The 17,010-nt window shown below is 51.2% G+C and overlaps 2 protein-coding genes across 4 annotated transcripts in view; one reads left to right on the top strand and one right to left on the bottom strand.

Annotated features, from left to right (window-relative positions):
* The first annotated feature begins 1,043 nt into the window (after positions 1 to 1,043).
* ARAF (A-Raf proto-oncogene, serine/threonine kinase) lies at positions 1,044 to 11,585 on the top strand. 2 transcript variants are annotated; one of them, XM_013976510.2, is made up of 16 exons: positions 1,044 to 1,224; positions 2,918 to 3,072; positions 3,216 to 3,319; positions 4,092 to 4,194; positions 4,278 to 4,432; positions 4,545 to 4,643; positions 6,011 to 6,152; positions 6,257 to 6,284; positions 6,364 to 6,509; positions 6,604 to 6,806; positions 8,439 to 8,615; positions 8,717 to 8,763; positions 9,249 to 9,367; positions 9,603 to 9,734; positions 10,699 to 10,833; positions 11,022 to 11,585. In XM_013976510.2, exons 2-16 carry the CDS (start codon positions 2,977 to 2,979, stop codon positions 11,154 to 11,156), a joined length of 1,821 nt encoding a protein of 606 aa, XP_013831964.1. In that variant the 5' UTR covers positions 1,044 to 1,224; positions 2,918 to 2,976; the 3' UTR covers positions 11,157 to 11,585. The 2 variants fall into 2 exon arrangements, with proteins under 2 accessions (XP_013831964.1, XP_005700894.1); XM_005700837.3 differs by having other exon boundaries at positions 1,045 to 1,224; positions 5,996 to 6,152.
* Positions 11,580 to 17,010, bottom strand: part of SYN1 (synapsin I) — a 53,922-nt gene continuing 48,491 nt past the window's right edge. The window contains exons 7-13 of one of the 2 annotated variants that reach the window (XM_018043747.1): positions 16,544 to 16,686; positions 16,370 to 16,444; positions 16,168 to 16,270; positions 14,757 to 14,903; positions 14,295 to 14,382; positions 13,604 to 14,195; positions 11,580 to 12,616 (exon numbers count right to left, since the gene is read on the bottom strand). In XM_018043747.1, the coding sequence (XP_017899236.1) occupies positions 12,589 to 12,616; positions 13,604 to 14,195; positions 14,295 to 14,382; positions 14,757 to 14,903; positions 16,168 to 16,270; positions 16,370 to 16,444; positions 16,544 to 16,686 (1,176 nt within the window). In that variant the 3' untranslated portion in view covers positions 11,580 to 12,588. Of the gene's footprint in view, positions 12,655 to 13,603; positions 14,196 to 14,294; positions 14,383 to 14,756; positions 14,904 to 16,167; positions 16,271 to 16,369; positions 16,445 to 16,543; positions 16,687 to 17,010 lie in introns of both variants that reach the window. The other variant, XM_018043746.1, reaches the window with a different exon arrangement.

The raw sequence follows: 17,010 nt of genomic DNA on the forward strand, positions 1-17,010 counted from the left end.
CTAAACTGATTTAGGAGAAAGTAACCTCATCCTTTTATATAGCCAGGCAGATACAACCCATTTCATACATGTTCTTAAGACATGATAACTTGCCTTCAAGAGAACTGGACAGCACTATTTGCTACACAGTTCATCTCAAATTTACCTGGTTATTGGTGTAGCCATCTGCCTTTAGGCAAAGGAAAAACAAAACACATATCTCTCTGACAAACAGCGACTTGGAGCCAGCCGGCTAGGTCAAATTCCTAGGGACCAGAAGATAGGGCGCTATCTCCGCTGACATTTACATTTCAAAGAGATGGCTCCCAGGGCCTCGAGAACGACATTCCTGAGTTGTAAAACTGGCAGGAGGCCTATTTAGCTTTTATTAAAAGGAGTTACATACATCTTGAAGGGAGGGAGAAAAAATTTACAATTGAAAGTTTTCTAAAGGAACTACAGCAAGAAAAGGGAAGACGGAAAGTCTCATTTGTGACACCAGAGACAATTTGACTTTTAAAAACTTTGTGTTTACCCTGCAATACCTCCACATGCTTCCCAGCGTTATGCACCATTCCAGGTCCACAATTCCCCTACACGTCTAGGATTAGTCTTTCAAAATCCTTATCAACTCCATTCCTAAAGGAAGGAAGCCTCCTCAAACAGCAGACCACCGCTCTTAGGGTAAGACCTCCAGCCCCGGCCACACTAGAGACTCGCTGTTATCAAAAGCTTATGACTACAGTCTCTCAATTGGAAAACGTTGCAGATGTTTGGTGTGATTCCAACCCATTTCAAAGATGGTAAAACTGAGACCAGGAATGGTACTTAGGGCGCTGGGTCACTGGAGCAAAAAGAGCGCTTAAGGATCCCCCACCCATTTTCGGGAACCCCTAAAGTCAGCCCCAAGTGACCAAAAAAATAAGAGCCCTGCCTTATTCCATTACGGCAAGATTGGGGTTAAAACCCTTGGCACGCAGGTCTTTTCCCGACTGCGCCTGCGCGAATCCGGACGAGCGAATTTGCCCTAGACCCTGACGTTTCAGGCAGCCTCTCCTAATCCGGAACACGACCCACATTCCGCCAGCCCTGCCTTGACAGGCGTGTACCTAATCCAATAAGGATGGAGGGCTGAATCCTCCGGAGCCAATGGCTAAAGTCCGAGGGGCGGTGGAGGTGGACTCTGTAAGGAAACAAGAAGACAGGCCCAAGATGGAGGCGGCGGCGGCTGTAGCGGCGTGACAGGTGAGGGCGGGCCCGGTAGGGTTAGGTTTCTGGAGCTACTGTCGGGCATGGGTAGGGAGCCGGGAACGAAAGCTCAGCTCCAGGATGACTGCGCCTGGGCCCTGACGCCCCCCACCCGGAACCGGAGGAGTGGTTTGACCCGGGGCGAAACCATTGTCGACAGCGGGGGGGGGGATTGGAATGGGTGCAAGGCTGCGGGGGATGGTTTCGCCCATCGCGTGTGGCAGCGCGCCTGCGCAAAGCTGGAAGGCCCTCGGTGGGCGGAGCCGGGCCGAATGTAGCTTGGGTTGTGGTATCTGTCTTGTGGAGTTCTTTTTAATCTCTTTAAGGTATCTGATGCCCATTCCTTACCAACAACGGGGAATGCGTGAAGACGCGGCTCATTCCTCGCTTTCCTTATTCTGGATCAATGTCTAACCCAGTAGGAGAATGTTTGAGGATTCTCACATTCCTCCTCTTTAACCCTCTCCAGCCTCCATCCATTATCACTAGTAATATGTCTGCGATCCTTTCATTAGCTGTCAAGGGGAATTTTGGAGTGCCCTCGGCCTCATCTATGCTTTTACTCCTGCTTATCTCACTTCAGCCACATCTGGTGATGCTCCATAACCCTCATTTCCCCCATTACAATGTCTGGTGATACCTGTTATCCACTCTTCTTCCCATTACAGTCTCTCAGTTCAGTTCAGTCTTTCAGTCGTGTCCGACTCTTTGCGACCCTATGGACTGCAGCATGCCAGGCCTCCCTGTCCATCACCAACTCCTGGAGTTTACCCAAACTCATATCCATTGAGTCGGTGATGCCATCCAACCATCTCATCGTTTGTCGTCCCCTTCTCCACCTGCCTTAAATCTTTCCCAGCATCAGGATCTTTTCAAATGAGTTAGCTCTTCGCATCAGGTGGCCAAAGCATTGGCATTTCAGCTTCAACATCAGTCCTTCCAATGAACACTGAGGACTGATCTCCTTTGGGGTGGACTGGTTGGACCTCCTTGCAGTCCAGGGGACTCCTTACAGACTCCTTACAGTCTCTAGTGATGACTATTACATCTCCCCTCAGCATAGTGTCTTTGAGCCTTTATGAACTCCCCATCACAGTCTGGTGACTCCCGTTAGGCACCTAGTACAGTACCCATGAACCTACTGTCATTACAGTCCAGGGCTTTGGGATGCCCACAGTGTCCTTACAAACACTGTCTGGTGCAATTCCCATTTTCCCCAAGCTAAGGGCAGTGTCTGATGATCCTCGGTTAGTTCCCCATCACCCTGTCTGACTCCTCCCACACCACAGTATCTGGTAACCCCCTTCTCCATTCAAAAGCCAGGACAGCCTGTTCATGTCCATTATGTACTTGACACGCCCCAGTGTAGTGCGTGCTGACTTCCCTATTAGTCCCCAGCACAGAGACTTATGTACTCCTATGCCCTGCGGGACAGTGTGTGCTGCCTCTCACTATGTCCTACCCCCACCCCACCCTACCCCGCCCTGTGCAGTGAATCTGAGACCTTGGCACTTAAGCGTGAGACAAACAACTGGAGGGGCTGAGCAGAGGAGGAACTGGATCCCTTGAGCGGTGTGGAAATTAGGCTACAGAGGGTGACGTGAAGTCTGGAGATTGAATTTTTTGTCCTCTGCCACTTTGCTTCCATACTATCTTTATAGGACCTCTGAATTCTTCCTCTGTGTTTTAGGAGCCCCATGGCACCTGCCCAGCCCCACCTTAGCCCGTCTTGACAAAGTCCTAGGCTCCATGGAGCCACCACGGGGCCCCCCTGCTAATGGGGCCGAGCCCTCCCGGTCAGTGGGCACCGTCAAAGTGTACCTGCCCAACAAGCAGCGCACGGTGGTGAGTCTGATGGGAGCAAAACTGGCCGGGGGTGGGCATGGACCTAGTTGTAAATCTGGGATAAGAAAGGTGACAAGGACTGGGAGAGTCCACTGGGGGCCCCTCTGGGTGCTGACTCCTTACATGTGTGCACACACACACAGGTGACTGTCCGGGACGGCATGAGTGTCTATGACTCTCTAGACAAGGCCCTCAAGGTGCGGGGTCTCAATCAAGATTGCTGTGTGGTTTACCGGCTCATCAAGGGGTAAGTGTGGCTCTCCCACCCTCAACTGGGTGCCCAGCCTTCTACCCCCTTCTCAGAATCATCCAACTCCTCCACTCTGCTGTGCAGTCTCTGTTAGTCTTCCCTTCACTTAGTGAATCCATGAGTCCATCCAGCTTTTGTCTTATTGCTTCATTAGTTCATTGGCCTGTAAGGTCAGTGATTCATTTTCTTCTTAGATCCCGAGTCCTCACCATGCTCCATCGTCTCCTCTTGGAATTCATCTGTTTCATTCTTTCACTGTTTTATCAACTTGTCAACTCCCTCCTTCCTCCGTCTCCTCATTCTCTGTCTGCTGTGTGGGCCTTGCTGACCTTCCATTTGTTCCTCTGTTTTAGAGTTCCTGAACTTTTGTATTCAGTTCACACATTCCTTTTTTTTCCCCCATGCATTGCTTTTTATTTGTTGTTTCAGTGCCTCACCAGCTGCTTTGTCAGGGGCTTGCTTAGCACCTCGGAGATTTAGTTGTTTCTTCACTGTCTCATTTCCTCCTCCTCTTGTAGCTAAGAACATGGACTCTTCACACTGTCCTTCCACTCACAGTCCCTTGTGGCTCTGGGCAAATCATGTCATCCCTCTTTGCCTCAGTTTCCCCATACATAAATAGGGGTAAGGATATTACTAGTTCCTAGAGTTGCCATACTAAAAATGCAAAATGTCATCTGTTATTCCATGGAAGGACTTTTGGTGGATTTCCTTTCTCCTTGTGGCCCCTGGCCACCCTCCCACTCACTCCCTTCCATGCCTTCTGCAGGCGAAAGACAGTCACTGCCTGGGACACAGCCATTGCCCCGCTGGATGGCGAGGAGCTCATTGTGGAGGTCCTCGAAGACGTCCCCCTGACCATGCACAATTTTGTGAGTGGAGAGTGGGGGCAGACCGTGGGCATGGCGGGAGGGTCCGTGACCAGGCTTCAACCTTCTCTACTCTGTGGCAGCAGGTACGGAAGACATTCTTCAGCCTGGCCTTCTGTGACTTCTGCCTTAAGTTTCTGTTCCATGGCTTCCGCTGCCAAACCTGTGGATACAAGTTCCACCAGCATTGTTCCTCCAAGGTCCCCACAGTCTGTGTCGACATGAGTACCAACCGCCGACAGTGAGCCTGGCCTGGGGTGGGTGGGCAGATGGGGAGAACAGAGGCCCAGCCACAAGGCTTTTACAAACAGCTGACCCATGTTCCCTTGCTTTATACCCCAAATGCCCTCAAGGTTCTACCACAGTGTCCAGGATTTGTCCGGAAGCTCCAGACAGCACGAGGTTCCCTCAAACCGCCCCCTGAATGAGCCGCTCACCCCTCAGAGTCCCAGGTAGGGGATGCCTTAGCTGAAGGGCTACTGTCAGAAGAAAAAGATCTGGAGGCCTCGGTAGAGATCAAGCCATACTTAATTCTTTTGTCTACTCAATGAACATTTAGTGAGCACCTACAAGTGTAAGTAAGGGCATGGAGCTGTGGGGCCTCAGGCAAGTTCCCTAGTCTCTCTGGACCTTAGTTTTCTTATTTGTAAGGAAAAGATAATGATACTTTTACCACATAGGGTTCTGGTGTGGATTAAATAAGTTAAGGTGGGTCCAATGCTTAGAACATGATCTAGCACAGGATAAGTTTTTCTTATTAATTATATATCTATGTATATATTATCTAACTACTTTGTTAATTCTCAAAGCCTTTCCACGTTGGAATACATATTATTTTTCTCATAAATTCACTTTTACCTCTCCTTTAAGTATAATAATACTATTATCACTCTAATATATCATGTTTATATGATATGCATTTTATATGTATATGTATTTTATAATGTCAATATTTATATGATATGCTATCATATTATGTGTTATATTGATATTTTCATACAATGTAGAATATTAAACATTTTTATGTAATATATAAAATAGTAAAGTTAGGGCATTATGTTATTTTTAATTATGGGCACATGTGAATTAATTACCTATGAATTGCATTTCAGGATAGTGAAGGAAACATTAAAAATATTTTTATGACATTATAATATATTTAATATATATCATATATAACACATGTATATATGTAAAATTAACATTATTATATGTACATGTAAAGCATTGCCATTTTAATATAGATAACATTGTATATTACATAATCCATAATATATTTGAGTACTGCATATAGTTATACAATATTACATATTGCTCTTCCCCCACTATTTGTGTGGTTTGCTGTCCTTCCTTTAAGTCTTTGCTCAAATGTTGCTTGCTCAGAGATGTCTTTCCTGACATGATCAGGGACACTTCTTGTCTTCTTATGTTGCTTTATTTTTTGCTTTATTGCTTCTATGAAATATTATTTGTTTTTTATTTGTCTCTCTCCCTACTGCAGTTAGTCCCATGAGGGTGAGAACTTTTGTTTTTCATTTCTTTTTTTTTTTAATTTAAAAATTTTTAGTACAGTTCAAATCAGCATGCGTGTAGAACCTTTATTTGTTTTGTCCAGTTTTATTTCCACTGTCTAGAACGGTATCTGGCACACAGCCGGCATTTAGTCAGTGTTTCTTAAACAAATGCATAATGTAATGACAATGGACATTTACTCTATGTGAGCTAAACACATACCTAGGAAGGGGCAGTGGGTTGGGGGAGGCATTCTACTGGTTCTCTCATTCACTCAACAGTGATTTCACAGCCTTTCCCCTGCCAGCTCCTGCACCCAGCACCGCGACCCCGAGCACTTCTCCTTCCCTGCCCAGGCCAACACCCCCCTCCAGCGCATCCGCTCCACATCCACCCCCAATGTCCACATGGTCAGCACCACAGCCCCCATGGACTCCGGCCTCATCCAGGTTGGTGTTGAGGCAGGCGGTCACCAGGGAGCATGAGGCAGAGGGGAGGGCCATTCCTGTTGTCCTCCATGTCCTCTCTCTGACTCCCAGCCCTCTTCTTCCAGCTCACTGGCCAGAACTTCAACACTGATGGTGAGCCCCCCGCTGCCCGTGCCCTGAGCCCCCAACCCCACCCCACCCAGCTCCACTCACATCCTCTCTGTAACTGCAGCTGCTGGGAATAGAGGTGGTGGCGATGGAGCCCCCCGGGGGAGCCCCAGCCCAGCCAGTGTGTCCTCGGGAAGGAAGTCCCCACATTCCAAGTCCCCATCAGAGCAGCGGGAACGGAAGTCCTTGGCTGATGACAAGAAGAAAGTGGTGAGCTCCAGGGGACACCTTTGGTGGGGGCACCACAGGCTAAGTGATGAGGGGTGTGGGCAGGCCCCTGAGATGCCGCCCATGTGGCCCACAGAAGAATTTGGGGTACCGGGACTCGGGCTATTACTGGGAGGTGCCACCCAGTGAGGTGCAGTTGCTGAAGAGGATCGGGACGGGCTCGTTTGGCACGGTGTTTCGCGGGCGGTGGCATGGCGATGTGGCCGTGAAGGTGCTCAAGGTGGCCCAACCCACAGCTGAGCAGGCCCAGGCCTTCAAGAACGAGATGCAGGTGCTCAGGTGAGATTGCTCGTGTGTGTGGATGGGGCGGGGGCGGCAGGCATGGCCTCCATGCCTCTCTGGGGAAAGGCCCTGCTGGGGGTGCTTCCTCACATCCCCCATGTTTATGTTGTGTTATAACCATAATAGTAGGTTGTTTCTTTATCAGAGAAGTGCCTTTCCCCTCTGGGAAACGGGTATGTTTAAAGGACCTCTGATGAGGCTGTTGTTTGTGTAAATAGTGATATTAATTAATGGCCCTGCCTCCAAAATGTGACTCTTTTTGCTTGCCTGTTGTGAAATGAGTATCACTGCAGTGTTATTGTATGCACGGACATCAATAGCATAATGTTAGTTAACTGCATTGCCCAGCAGGCTGGCAGCCTTCCTTCTCCTCTGCTTGTTCTGCACCATTACTATGTGTTTACTGTGTTATATTCTTGTTATTGATTATAATAATACTATTCTTTAAAGAACAGTATTAAAACTATAATCAGAAGCATAATTTAATCATTGTTTGGTTAATGATTGTGATTGCTCTACTTAATATATTATTCCTACTATATTAATTCATTCACACCAAGAAGCCCTGGTGCTCCCTTTTGTCACCCTAGTTCCTACCACTCTTGGGGTTGCTGGTGTGGGCTTTCCCCTCTTGACAAGTGGACACAATTACATTGCAGAGTTGATGTTTTCAGTTTCTGTTCCTTTCTGTCAAATGGCAGTGATTTGAACAGGCTGTGAATTTGCATTGTGTTTGTACTGAAACCGTAACCTAACTACTATGAAGAGCTCATGTGCTATTATCCGCTCTGATGTGTGCAAAACTGTGGACCATCATTGATGTTCTTTGCATGTATGTTACCATTGTAACTATAGTTAATCCTTCTAAAGGAATGAAAATTTTCTTCTAAATGAGGGTGGCTGTTCGTACATGGCAGAGTTTCTATAAGGTAGATCCAGGTACCCAGTAGCAATAACAGCAGGGACAGTGGTGTTTTTAGGGTGCTTGCTTGTGTTTGGCCATTCAGAGCACCTTACAGGTTATTATGTAGTCCTCCCAAAACCCGTGCCAGGTATCTCATAGAATAATCAGTTTTTCAGTTAAGGAAAATGAGGCACAGAGAGCTTAAGTGTCCTCCCTGAGATTGCACAGAGAGTATCTGAGGAAGCCCGGATTAGAACATAAGTTTAGTCCAAACCCCAAACTCTTTACCTCTAAGCCTCTCATGGTTAACAGGACATAGTCACACGTCACTGATGTTTGTACCCAGCAGTTATCAATGTTATGTTGATATATCACTGATGAAGGTTGGCATTCCACTTTCTCATCTTATCTCAAATGGTCACAGGCTCAGGTCATGGTCATGGTCAGAGGTATGGCAAGTTTGATGATTAAGATGCTCCTGGTCAGTAGGGAGTGAAGGGTTATCCCTCCCTCCTGCTTTTGTTGGGAGATTTGGATGAGGAAGTTCAGGACATAAATGCTCAGCCCAGTAAACATCTCACAAATTCACTGAATTTGGCCATCTGAGCCTCCTGAAAGACAGGGTGGAAATGATGGCAGAAGGCAGCAGTGAATAGCACCCTTCCAAAGGCTCAGAAAGTTGCTGTTTGCTCTCCCTGCCCTGATACCGCCTGCCCCACCTGCAGGAAGACACGTCATGTCAACATCTTGCTGTTCATGGGCTTCATGACCCGGCCAGGATTTGCCATCATCACACAGTGGTGTGAGGGCTCCAGTCTCTACCACCACCTGCATGTGGCTGACACACGCTTCGACATGGTCCAGCTCATTGATGTGGCCCGCCAGACTGCTCAGGGCATGGAGTGAGTGTTCTGGCTCAGGGACTAGGGAAGGGGCTAGGGGGCTGGGGGTAGGGAGATGAGGTAGCCCCCAGACAGTCTGACACCTGCTTGTACCCCTACAGCTACCTCCATGCCAAGAACATCATCCACCGAGATCTCAAGTCTAACAGTATCTACCTGTCCCTCTGGGGCTGGGCTGGGGCAGACGGCATCAAACAGGATGAGGACTTAGAGGGATGGGTCTTGTGGGGGGCCTTTCTGGGGGCAAACAGGGAGGGGCACCTGTTGCATTTCCCTTTGCCAGGTGCCAGAGTTGTGGCTGGTTCAGGTGGTGTTCTTTGGGACTCTGGTCAGGGTCTGAGGAGTGACAGTGGTGGAAGGCATTATGGGAGTTCCTGATCGGTGTCACAGGCATGGTGAGTGTAGGTGCCATGAGAGGAGCTTCCTAGTCAGGAGTCGCAGGGGAGCCAAGTATAGGGAGTGTTAATTAGAGCTCCCCTCCAAGTCAAGATTGTAGCTAGTTTGTGTGACACTGGGGGGCTTCTGGTCAGGGTTAGAGGCAGTGACTGGTGTGGAGGCGTCAATGAGAGCCTCCCAGTCAGGGCAAGAAGCATGGCTATTGGGAGACCCTGTAGTGGCCCTTAACCCCAGTGGACATCTTCCTGCACGAGGGGCTCACGGTGAAGATCGGGGACTTCGGCCTGGCCACAGTAAAGACGCGGTGGAGTGGGGCCCAGCCCTTGGAGCAACCCTCAGGCTCTGTGCTATGGATGGTGAGTTGGACCAGGCTGGACTGGGGGTGTATAGGGACATGGACTGCTGGGCTAAGATGTGGAAGGCGGAGTGGGGCCAGGGTTTCCTGCACCAGGTGTGGGTGTCTGGATCACTCATGCTTCACCTCGTGGAGGCGGCTCTGAGTTATACTCAGTGTGGCTGGTGGGATCTGGGCCTGCAGGTCAGTCACTTGCTGACCTGTACATTCCTCCTGCCCGGTCTGGTCTGCTGAAGGCAGCTGAGGTGATCCGTATGCAGGACCCGAACCCCTACAGCTTCCAGTCAGATGTCTACGCCTATGGGGTTGTGCTCTATGAGCTCATGACCGGCTCACTGCCTTACAGCCACATTGGCAGCCGAGACCAGGTGAGCCCCATACCTCACCCACTTTATCCCAGGCCAAGGGATCCCCTTAGTCTCCAAGCCTCAGATCTCCTTTGTACAGACCACGAACACCACTCTGCCCCAGAAACCCCAAATTTTCAGAGCTGAGGACTCCCAGACTCCTCTGGGTCTTCTGTACCCAGAATTATTTCCTTCACTCATATCCACTTCTCTGGGTCCTCAAAGTCCAGAATCTCCTGAGTCCCCTATACCCAGAATTCCCCAGGTCCCCAAAAGTCCCCCTAGACACATACAGTCCTCTAACCTGGGTACTCAAACTCCTCAAAGCCCAGAATCCCATTTCTCCCAGAAACAATCCCTTTGTGCTTCTGGAATCCCCACAGATACCCACAATCACTGAGGCCTTGGGTATCTGTCAAGTTCCAGGGCCCTTGAATCCACAGTACTCTAGGCCCCAGACTCTCATATTTCTCCAGGTTCAAAGACTAGAATCTCCCAGGCCCTCAGAAACCCAAGATCCTCTAGGCTCCAGGTACCAATAGTCTTTGGTTCTTGAACACTCATTGTCCTACAGGCCACTTGGACCCATAGTCCTCTCAGCCCTGGACCGCTACAGAAATACAGGTTCCTGAGGACTACCAGCCTTTAACTCCCTCCAGACCCAGAACTTCATGTTTCCCCCAGGCTCAGTTCTTTCTAGGCCCCTAAGCCCCCTAGTAACCTGTGGACCCATAATCCCTTGGGCCCCAGACACTTAACCATCTTTGATTCCCCCAAGCTTAAGTCCTTCTGTTCTGTTAAGCAGAGAATCCTTCCAAGTCCTCAGGGACCCAGAATCTCTAGATCCACCAGATATCCATAGTCCTCTGGGCCCCAATACTCAGAATACCCCAGTTCTCCCAAAAGGAGTCCCCGAGGTCCCTCAAGACCCAGAATTCCCTGGGCTTCCCAGCCCAGATCACCCCATTCCTGTCCCCTTTCCCAGATTATCTTTATGGTGGGCCGTGGCTATCTGTCCCCGGACCTCAGCAAAATCTCCAGCAATTGCCCCAAGGCCATGAGGCGCCTGCTGTCTGACTGCCTGAAGTTCCAGCGAGAGGAGCGGCCCCTTTTTCCCCAGGTGGGCTGAGGAGGAGGGCTGGACACCCTGGGGAGGGAGCCTCTGAGGAGCAAATGTGAACTGTGTGTGTTCAAGGCTCTGAAGTGTACAATGTGTGTGTGTGTGTTTCCCCTTTAGACTGGGGTTTGGGGGTGTTTGGATGCCCACGTGGCTCTGGACACCCCCTCCTCACCTGCCCCTGCCCCCAGATCCTGGCCACGATTGAGCTGCTGCAGCGGTCACTCCCCAAGATTGAGCGGAGTGCCTCCGAACCCTCCTTGCACCGTACCCAGGCTGATGAGTTGCCTGCCTGCCTACTCAGCGCAGCCCGCCTTGTGCCTTAGGCCCCACCCCCAGCCACCAGGGAGCTCATCTCAGCTTCCCGCCAAGGAGCCCTTCCCACCAACCAATCAATGTTCTGCCTCTGCCCTGATACTGCCTCAGGATCCCCCATCCCCATCCTGGGAGATGAGGGAGTGCCCATGTACTTTTCCAGTTCCTCTGGAACTGGGGGACCCTTGAAGACCAAACCCATAATTTGGTTTCCTCTTGGCTTTGGGGATACTTTTAAATTCAGGAGCTCCTTCATCTCCAATGGCTGGGATTTGTGGCAAGAATTCCACTGAGCACCTCTCTGTAATTTGTGCCTGATGTGCCTTCCACTGGATTTTGGGGTCCCAGCACCCCATGTGGATTTGGGGGTCCCGTCTGTCTCCTTTCCACCATTCAAGGACTCCCCTCTTTCTTCACCAAGAAGCACAGAATTCTGCTGGGCCTTTGCTTGTTTATTTTGCTTCCCGACTCTTCTCATGGGGTTCAGAGCCGCTGAGGGGTGAGGGTGAGTCCAGGCAAGGGTGGAGTTTGGGGGGAGGTGCGGATCACACAAACAGTGCCACTGCACGCATCACCACAGGCGGCACGATGAACGAGGGCCACATATGCCAAGCACGGGCACGAGAGGAGGCCACGTCAGTCACAGACACAGACATCACGGCAAAGGTGGGGAAGTGGGAGACCACTGGCCTTCTGTGTGCACAGGATGCTGGGAGGATGGGTGGAGTTTGCATATTTAAAGACAGCTTTCAGAGGCAGGAAGGTGAGGCAGGGGTCCCTGGGGAACTGAGGGGTCCTAGCAGTGGGAGGAGCTCTCAGTGTGTTGAATAGGGTTGGTGGGGGGAGGACAAGGGAAAACCTTGAGGGGCTTGGTGGGGACAGTTGTACAGGTGGATCCCCAGAGATGGGAAATCCAAAGGGTATCAAAGGGAGGAGTTTCTTAAGGATTGGGGAAATTTTGCTGGGGGACAAGGTGTGCTGGAGAGATGTGGGGGCAGAAGTGGGGTTTTCCAGGAATTTCAGGGCTCCAGGAGTGGTTGCCTGGTGTTTGGAAGCTTTCAGGAAGGAAAATGCACTCAGAGGGCACCAGGGGTTGAGGTCTTCAGGGATCTGGAGGTGCTAAAACTGAGAAGTAGTTCTTGAGATGACTGAGAGTGGGTTTGTCAAAGGACGTGGGAATTCCAAATGTGAGGACTGGATTTAGGACGAGCAGTGAGGTTTCCCCAGGGACTTGAGCATTCTGAGGAGTGAGAAGAGGGATCTTGACGATCCAGGAGAGGACTTCTCAAGGGATGAGATTTCCAAAAGTGAGAAATAGATTCAAGGCCCAGACAGGGGTTGCCCAGGGATTTGGGGGTTCTCAGGGTAAGGTGTCAGTCGGAGAAGAGGCTCGCGAAAGACTTCCTCAGGCTGCGGATGGTCTCAGCTTTCACCTCGTCCTGGCTAAGGCTGGGCCTGGGCGGGGCTGGCTCTGGAAGGTTGAAGGCATTGGTCAGAGACTGGGATTTGCTAGAGAGAAACAAGGTGGAGGCGTGGGAGGAAGGGGGGAGAGGAAGGGAGGAGGGGGAGAGAAACACAACGTTACCCCAGGCCCGGCCCCAGCCCTGCCCCTCTGGTCCTGGGGCTGTGCCTGTTACCCTCCCACCCAGCAGCACAGGCCTGGACCCTGAGGGATTCTCAGGAGGAGTGGGGGAGTCCTGGGCTGGGTGGGAGGATCTGGATCCAAGGTGAGGAAGCCTGAGATGTATGGGAAGAGTTCTGGGCTGAATCTTCTCAGAATTCTAGACCAGATTGGGAGGTATTTGATATAACGTGATGAAGGGCAGGAAGGTTTCTAGTCCAAGGGTAAGGAGTCCAGAAAGAGGGGTGGTGTAGGGCTTGGACCAAGGACAGGCTGGAAGGGGAAGATCTGTTGGGGGAGCAGTTGGATGGGGCAGGGAGGGCTTTTGAGGTAATGGAGGAGGTCTGGAATGGACCAGAAGAGGCAGAGAGGATAGTGTGATTTGGGAGGAGACTCAGATGGACCAGAAGGGAGCCTAGACTCTAGAGAAAGTAGGAGGATGACTGGAAAGTGAAGTAACTTAGGAGGATTGTGGATTGGGCTGGGAGGAGTTTGGGGGTTCGGTTGCAGGGAGGTTGGGTAGGAGAAGAATGAGTTGGGCAGGGAAGTACTGAAGAAGGGTTAGCAAGGCTTCTGGGGTAGGCCAAGAGGAGCTGGGCTGGGGGGCTTTCCCAGGGCCTACAGGGAGGATTCTGAACTGAAAAGGGGATTCTCTGGGATGGAGGGTAGGAGCCTCTGAAGGGGGAAGGGTCTGGCTCAGACTGGAACCAGAGAGAGAGCTGTTAGGATCCTGTGCAGGACCAGGGTCTGAGGAGCCGGGGATCCCAGGGTTGCCCTCCACGTGCAGGAGACCATTTTGTGAGCAGCAAGGTGAGGGCTGCTGTGGGGTCCTCTTACTTGAGCTGGGGGTGTGGGGGTCCCCCGGCAGCAGCAGTGGCAGGTGGTGGCACATCCTGGCTGGGTTTCTGGGCCAGTTGTGGCTTGGTGGGACGTCCAGCGGGGCCCGGGCCACTAGGTCGCGGCTGCTGAGTAGTGGGTGGCCCAGTGCGGGGCATGGGACCAGCCTGGCTAGCCTGGCGTGTGGGGCCAGCAGGGCCTGGGGGTTTCTGGGGTGGGCCCTGGCGCTGCTGACCACCTGCTGGAACTCCTGAGGCCTTTGGTGGAGCCTGACCAGAGACCGATGTCTGACGAGTAGCCTGTGGGGGGCCCGCCTGGCGCTGGGGAGATGGGGAGGCGGGTGGGCGGGTAGCTGGAGGTGCCCCAGGTCCTCCAGCCACTGGCCGGGATTGGCGGCCTTGACCCTGGGTCAGCGGTGTGGCCTGGGATGCAGGCTGCTGGGGCACTGATGTGGGACTTGGTAGACGCTGGGGCAGGGGGCTGCCAGCTGGGGGTCCAAGGCCCGAAAGGTGCTGCTGGCCCTGTGGGGTCGGGCGCTGCTGCAACGGGGGTCCCTGGCGTTGGGGGCCTGGGCCCGGCTGTGGAGGGCCGCCTGAGGGACAGAGAGAAAGTGCACATGTGAGAGAGAGCCAGTGAGAGGTAGGAGGCTGCCAGGCAGAGTCGGGGCCCAGGAAGCTGGCCCCTCACTTACCCTGTGGCGGGGGTCGTTGCTGAGCTGGGGGCCCCGAGGGCTGCTGGGAGATCTGGCGGCCCAAGGGCAGGGCCCCTGGGGACGGAGTCTGCGGCAGAGGAGTGGAGCAGGAGAGGTTAAAAATAGTTACCAGCCAGTGGGGCATCAGCCAATCAGAATGACACGGGTTCCCTGTATGCTGGGTGTTGCCGCATTTGTGGCTGAGCTGAGGGGTGGCAGGTTGTGGGGTTGGGGGGGGATTTCTTCCCAGGGGAGGGGTCAGGAGGTACTCAGGGAAGTCAGGGTAGCAACTATTTATCAATTTTTAAATTATTGGGCAATTTTTAAAAGTTGTTCATTGCCACAACACATGTGTGTCCCTGTGTTACTCTTAGCCTGCTGGTTATCAGCTCTATGACACAGCATGACCAAGGGCTGGCCTGCCCACATCTAGCCCCCGAGGGCCAGAGCCAGGGGCCTGACCTGGCTGTGGGAGCCCCTGCCAGGGGAGGCATCCCGCTGCCGCTGCCGGGGCAGTGCCTGGGCCATCTTGTTGACCACGAGCTCTACGATGAGCTGCTTGTCTTCATCCTGGTGGTCACCGATGAGCGGCATGGAGGAGCCCACCACCTGGGGGAGGAGAGGGGATCCGGTGAGGAGAGAAGCAGGAAGTGCATGGGAGGGCAAGGATGACAAAGTTCTTGAAAAGCTGGAAAGAGGCATGACTGGCAGCTGCCCAGGAAACAAACTTCGGTTTGAGAGGCACTGATTATGCAGTGTGGGAAGGCTTGTCTTTTACAAGATACTTTACAGCTTAGGATATACAAATGGGTGAGCAAATGAGGGCTTACCTACTGGCCAAATCTGGCCCAGCACCTGTTTCTGTACAGTCCCCTCTGCCCCTCTGCCTCCTGGGCTAAGGGTGGGTTTTATATTTTTTAATGGCTGAGAAAAACCCAAAAGATTTCATGTCCTGAGAAAACTATATGAAATTTAAATTTCAGTGTCCATAAACCAAGTTTCATGGTAACACAACCCCGTTTACTTTCTTGCCATATTGTCTGTGGCTGCTCTTGTAGAATTGAGGAGCTGCAGCAGACATTATATGGCCCACAAAGCCAAAAATACACACTGTTTGGCCTCGATAGACAAAGTTTGCCAATGCCTGCTTTATAGTTTGCTAGGTGCTTTGTCCTTTACAAAGAACTTTGTGGTTTATGTGCTGCTTTACAGTATACAAAGCTCCTTGTCTTTGACAAAGGACTGTTGCATATATGGTGTGTTTAGGCTTTAGAAAGTACTTTGCAAAGGGCACCACTGTTTACAAGATGCTTACCATTTATAAAGCGCTACCATTTACCGTGCACTCTGAACTTTCAAGGTATTTTACAGTTTACGAATTGCTTTACTGTTTACTGGGGACACTGCTGCTTACAAAGAGCTTTAGAATTTCAAAAGCACTTTGCTATTCATGAAGCAGTACCTTCTTAAGGTACTTTACAGTTCACAGAATGCTTTAGTATCAGCCACCACTCTCTGTGAAGTTCTTTATAGCTTACTAAGTTCTTTGCTGTCAGCCAAGTAAAAGTTCACAGAATACTTTAAAGATTACTAAGTGCTTGGTCATTGACCATGGTGTCTCAGTTCACAGAGGACATTATAATTGAACAAATATTTTGCTATTCACTAAAGATGTCCAAGTTTCACAGAGCAGTTTAGAATTTACTAAGAATTTCGCCACTTGCCAAGGAAATCCCAGTTCACAAGGCACTTCACAGTTTTACATATTGCCATTCATTCAGGGCTTTCTGGGCCCTGGCATGCTTCACAGAGTGTTGCTGCCCTGCACCTGCTAGTGTGTCTGTACCCCCACCAAATTCTGGGGTGCTCCCACCTCAATGATGTGATCTCGTCCATCCTTGCCATGCAGCGCTTCCACTGCACAAATGTCCAGTCCCCCAAAAATCTCTGAGCACGTGTCCACCCACAGCTTGTACCTGCCAAAATGCAAGGCAAGGAAGCCTGTCAGTACCTGTCTGGGCAGCCACACTTACACTCTTCCCCCCATCAGCCCCCACCAAGGTCAGGCCGCCCACCTGTCAGACATAGCAATCTGCTCAAGCATCGCAGAGCCAGTGTTGGTCTTCCAGTTTCCTGACACTGATGTCCTCCTGGAGAACAAAAGGAGACAGGAGAGAGGCTCAGGGGGCCTGGAATGCACAAGGCAGGGCAGGGGGACCCCCTCCCCAGGCCTTGGTTTTTCCACTCACATGTAGGCCTTGTAGTTCTGCCCAATCTTCTGGATGCGTACATCGTATTTGGCATCAATGAAGGGCTCGGTGGTGGCATACGTCTTGGTCAGTGCCACGACACTCGCGATGTCCTGGAAGTCATGCTGGTTGTCCACCTTGACCTGTGGGAGTGGGGTGGGAGTCAGGGCCCGGTTAGGATGGGGTGGTAGTGGGCAGTGGGGGTGCCTTGGGGCAAATGACACAGGTGAGATGAGTGCACAGAAATTCAGTGGATACCCCCAAGGCAGTCAAGCATGTACTAATTCTGGGTCTCCTGGTTTTTACATGTGCATGCAGATACCTCATGGGGTATGAGTACATACAACCCGATTTTTAGACTCTTACTTTAAATGGGTCAGTTTATGGTATGTGCATTATATCTCAATAAAGCTGTGAGAAAATTGTGTGTATATACAGTATATGAATATGGGCACCCAGACACAAAA

The sequence above is a fragment of the Capra hircus genome, assembly GCF_001704415.2.
Source record: "Capra hircus breed San Clemente chromosome X unlocalized genomic scaffold, ASM170441v1, whole genome shotgun sequence".
Lineage (NCBI taxonomy): Eukaryota > Metazoa > Chordata > Mammalia > Artiodactyla > Bovidae > Capra > Capra hircus.

Coding starts and splice junctions, on each gene's coding strand:
- ARAF (XM_005700837.3), top strand. CDS start 2,977: ATGGAGCCACCACGGGGCCCCCCTGCTAATGGGGCCGAGCCCTCCCGG. Junction 3,320..4,091: donor GTTTACCGGCTCATCAAGGG/GTAAGTGTGGCT, acceptor TGCCTTCTGCAG/GCGAAAGACAGTCACTGCCT. Junction 9,735..10,698: donor ACATTGGCAGCCGAGACCAG/GTGAGCCCCATA, acceptor CCCCTTTCCCAG/ATTATCTTTATGGTGGGCCG.